The following is a 5,012-nucleotide window of genomic DNA, read 5'->3' as shown; positions in this document are numbered from 1 at the left end:
AGTTACAGTTGACTCTTTACTTAATTTTCTTTATCCAACAAGAGCCAACTTGTCTCAAAGCAATTATGTTTATGCTGGGTATGGACTTAAAATCAGCCAGAAATAGACACTGGGACCTTGAATACATATCCACCATCATTCCCACCAGCAACAACTGACAGCACAGAAATAGACCATTCAGCTCAAGCAGTCCATGCCGGTGTTTATGCTCCACTCGAGCCTCCTCCCACCTTTTCTCATCTAAATCTATCAACGTAAGCACCTATTCCCATCTTTCTCAAATACTTCGCCAGCTTCCCCTTAAATACTCCTACACTATTTGTTTCAACTGCTCCCTATGGTAGTGAGTTCAACGTTCTTACCACTCTTCAGGTAAACAATTTTCATTCTCAATGTTCTAATTCTATGAAAATTACAGGCTAAGATAATAGAATGTATTTAACAGTTATTAGAATATGTTTAATAGTTTTAATAGTCAATTGCTGACTGAAGGCTAGAATATGATAATCACGTGGCAGGCAAGTTAGCACACTGGTGACTAATTATACTTCAGCCCCTTTCCTGTTCAGCACATTCATTCACTGTTGTAGCAGTGGCAATGTCCACATGGCAAGATTGTCTGTGCACTAACTGAGGGGTTCACGCTTGTGTCTATGCAGGCATCACACAGTAAGTGTGCTATTGTGAGGAGCTTGTCATATAGAGAATATTTCAGATTGTTTTTTCTGAAAGGAACCTACCTGTAACATATGCCTTATCAATGTGTGGTGTAGAAGTGACACAGGAATCCAGTTTTATAAGGTGTCTGTACTGTTGAAAGATCCACAAGAGAAGAAAGTTGGTCCAGAGTGTAGTATAGCAGAGATTTTTTGTTTTAATTTAAACTCCAGCACAGGACAGAATAAACAAGCAAACCGAAAGAGGGTAAAGTGGGAAATGTCAGATAACTAACTTTCTTCAGTTTAAGATGTAAGTTAATTACTATCAACACTGAGGTCTCATTCTCTCAATCTGTCTTTCTGACACTGAATGGGAGGGTTTCAAATCCTTGCTTTGATTGGTCATTGTGAATCACTCTAATTTGCATGGATTTCCTTCCTGATGTGAATGGGTCTATAACTGGGTTCAGTGGGCAGCTGTTGCCACAGTCTGTCACAGATACACTGGGTGAAGGGAAGCAGAAAGCTCACTGGCAGAAATGATGCGGATGTTGTGTTTTTTCTGGTCTCTGGCACTGTGGCTGGACTGTAAGTACAAACACTAAACTCTGCTCCTCTTGCATAAGCAAATGCAGGGGCTCGGAATCATTTTTAAAGAGTCAATTTATAATGTTTAATCCCTGCTCTTTTACAGATGGACAGTCTCAGACTCTCACTCAGCCTCCAGACGTGACTGTGAAACCGGGAAACACGGCCACACTGGACTGCAACATTGGAACGGCTGATAGCTATTTTATAAGCTGGTATAAGCAGACACCAGGAGCAGCTGCTCAATGGATCCTCTATTACCATTACTCTAGCAGTGCCCCTACATATGGTTCTGGGTTTAGCAGTGACCGTTTCACATCGACAGCCAACAGCGGCCACAACATTTACCAGTTAATCATAAAGAACGTGGAGGTGAATGACGCTGCCGTCTATTACTGTGGAAAGTATTTTTCCTCGAGCAGTACTTATGTGCCACAGTGACAGAAGGTAAAACAAAAACTGGGAACAGGAAATATTATACAATTAATGCCTTTGTATCTGATAAAGCACTATAATGTTTTACCTTTCATAAAGTCACTTTAATTTTATTCTTTATTCAGTATTTTCCAATTTATAACATTTAATAATTCATAACATTCTGAATCTCACTGTTCACTATTGGGTTTTCAAAACATTTTAATGTCAGTGCATGGATGCTGCTGTGAGTTCATTCCTTACTGTCCTTAACCAGCAGGAACACTGGAAATACATGAAGCCTGATTCAGATGCTCCAGTCCCAGCATCAATGTGTGTTCAGTCTCATTCCAGGATCCTGGATAACTGTATGGACTGAACCCTAGAACATCACACTGTGTATGTGTTCGGCCAAGGGACAAAACTCTTTGTTGCAGGTAAGTGGCTGGAAATTCCCTCCTGTGGAAACTAGCTGTGTTAATTTAGACATTTAGAAATGAATTCATAAATTAAACAGAGACACTCTCTTTCCTGCTCAAATTTTCATCTCCATCCTAAGGATCACCACCCACAACTTCCTCTCCCTTCCCACTTCCCCACATTGTATCCATTTACATTTTTGCTGCTCTTTTGAGTCTTGTTGCTGTGATTCTGGTTGCTACAAATTCTGAGTCTGGAGCTGAGGTTCTGGGGTGAATTCACCCCAATGGTGTGTGGCAGCCAGAATCTCCCTGTAGCTGGACTCTGATTGGAATGGGTTAGGTTTGTACTGATGTTTGTCTTTGAGCGCTAACACCCAGACCAGGCCCCTCACCACTGGCTCAGTGTGAACTGCTGCTGTTGTGTCAACATTGAGTCAGTGCCAGTGGGTCAGTGTTGCTGCATCGTGTACGTTGTCAGCAGGCTCAGGTCAATCAGTATTTTGTGATTTTTCTTTTGCAAAACACTTTGCAACTTCCTATTTCTAACCATATACACTTGGATATTAAGAATTATACCTTCCATTCCCTCAGGCTTGTATCCATAGGGGTTTTGATCCCTCCCACCTCTGCCCCAATTGACCATTCTTTTTGGATTAACTGGGACAGTTAATGTTGTTGGGTGGCATGATGGCACAGTGGTCAGTGCTGCTGCCTCACAGCTCTAGGGAACTGGATTTGATTCTGACCTCTGGTGTCTGTCTGTGTGGAGTTTGCACGTTCTCCCCGTGTTCACGTGAGATTCCTCCGGGTGCTCTGGTTTCCTTGCACCGTCCAAAGACATGCTGGTTCAGTGGATTGGCTACAGTAAACTGCCCCTTAGTGTATGAGTGTGTGCCCTGTGATGGTCTGGCGTCCTGCCCTGGGAATACCCCACCTCGCACCCATTGCCTGTTGGAATAGACACCAACTTCCCATGACCTGATTGGATGAAGTGGTTCTGGAAAAGTGAGTGAATGAGTTAATGTTGGTGGGTCACTCAGCTGTTAATAGTCTAGTCCTGTCCTCATCTCACCCATAACTGCACCCCCTTCCATTGGGGGTGGGACGTGATTGGTTGAGGAGCAATGGGGAAAGGACCACTGGATTCAACTAGGAAAAGGGATGTTAGATTTTCTAACCCGTCTCCCAGCAGAGGGCTGATGTACTAATTGGGGCATCATCACAGACCAATTGCTGCCTTGTCATTTCCTGGTCTGTAGAGCTCAGGATCACAAAACTGGTGCCCTCACTCAGGCTGTGAGGAGTTTGTTATCTTTTTATTCTTCTCATGAAAATATGGGCACAGCAGGGGAATTATTGATGGGTGGTGCGGGAAGGGGTGAATGAAAAAGAGAAACAGGGTGTGGGCACATTACATGGGTATGGTGCCCTTTTTATACATGTCTCAGTATTAAAATGCCTCATCTATTAGGGCATTTTCAACTTGAAATTAAAGGTCAGATACCAAAACTGGGTTTTGATCAGAATTAGGTCCAGAATCACTTCCCTCCTTGGTCAGAGATACTGAGGTCGAGTGAAGAGTCCCTGGTGACTCACCTGAGATCAGCCAACTCAACACAGGCTGGGGATAGAGCCTGGGAGCTGGAGGTGAAGTACCCAGAGTGAGTGATGCTCTAATCCACAGAGTCACTAGGAGGGTTCCAAAAGAAATAATTTTATATTAAGAAATTTTAACTTTTTGTTTTGACAACACCTGGACAATTTTAAAGGGGCAATGCCCTCTCAGTCATTGAATTTCTGGGATCCATTATAGGAAGCTGCAACCTTTCAAACATGCTTCTATTAAACTCTGAAATGATCCTAAGTATTTTCCTAACTTGATACAAACATGTTTTCTCTGGTTCTGATCACAGCTCAGCAACTCCCTGACCCGTCGGTAAAACTGCTTGGACCTTCAGCCGATGAGATGTCCACTAAAGGAGCCGGCACGTTAGTTTGCCTGGTCAGCAAACTGTCCATGGGCTTTGCTGCAGTCAGCTGGACAGTCGATGGGAGCCCGACGAGCAGCAAGGTCCAAACCAGCATGGCGTCGCGGAACCCGGATAACACCTTCAGCCTTAGCAGCTACCTGACTGTCCCTGACAGAGATTGGAGCAGTGGGAAGGTGTACTCCTGTACAGTTCAACAAGGAACAGCTTCAAAAACATCTGTAACTGCCTCACAATCCAATTGTTAAATAGATCAAAGTTTATTTTGTGCATTCTGCCTGAGTAGTGAGAAAATGTTAATTTACCACCACCCCCCTACCCTCTCAGCCACCTTTACCCACTCTGTCCCCTCGTATCTGTTGCATTCTGTTTTGCTTTGTGTGATTTTGCTGTATCATTTTAAATGTTTGCACCTGAGGTAGGTTTTGCTCAGTCTCTCCCCTTGCAAGAGGCTACACCAGGGTTAAAATGACCAGTTACTTGGCTCCAATCAGGAGCTTGTGTAAATGGTGGCTTGTTCAGCACCAGTGGTAGATTGAATGAAAATGATTAATGGGGGTAGTTTATGATCGGCCAACAGCACCAGCCAGACAATGCATGCCACTGAATGTAACTTCCAATAAAGAGAATCTGTGCAGGAAATATACATGTGTTCTGTCACCTTGTCTGGTCCTAACCCCACCAAATGTTCTAGACGTAAGGAGTGCAATGTCAACAGTGTGTACCACCTACATGATGCACAGGTACGTGGGAATACCTACAATTTCCCCTCCAACTCTAGCACCATCCTGACTTGGAATTATGTCATTGTTTCTTCACTGTCACTGGGTTAAAATCCTGGGCCAGGATATTGCTGTCGGTGTGTGGGGGCGGGCCCGACATGCCAATTCGTAAAATGACGCGAGATGATGTCAGGCGTGCGTCCCGATGTCATTGCCATC

General features: G+C 43.9%; 1 protein-coding gene across 1 annotated transcript; it reads left to right on the top strand.

Annotated features, from left to right (window-relative positions):
• Nucleotides 1-1,150: 1,150 nt before the first annotated feature.
• Nucleotides 1,151-4,713, top strand: LOC121287180 (immunoglobulin lambda-1 light chain-like). Its single transcript, XM_041204805.1, has 4 exons — nucleotides 1,151-1,247; nucleotides 1,354-1,668; nucleotides 2,048-2,098; nucleotides 3,997-4,713. The coding sequence occupies exons 1-4, from the start codon at nucleotides 1,199-1,201 to the stop codon at nucleotides 4,317-4,319; spliced, it is 738 nt and encodes a 245-aa protein (XP_041060739.1). The 5' UTR covers nucleotides 1,151-1,198; the 3' UTR covers nucleotides 4,320-4,713.
• Nucleotides 4,714-5,012: the final 299 nt, after the last annotated feature.

The sequence above is a fragment of the Carcharodon carcharias genome, chromosome 14 (genome assembly GCF_017639515.1).
Source record: "Carcharodon carcharias isolate sCarCar2 chromosome 14, sCarCar2.pri, whole genome shotgun sequence".
Taxonomy (NCBI): domain Eukaryota; kingdom Metazoa; phylum Chordata; class Chondrichthyes; order Lamniformes; family Lamnidae; genus Carcharodon; species Carcharodon carcharias.
The sequence above is the reverse complement of the archived record's forward strand: the minus strand, read 5'-3'. Positions and strand labels throughout refer to the sequence as shown.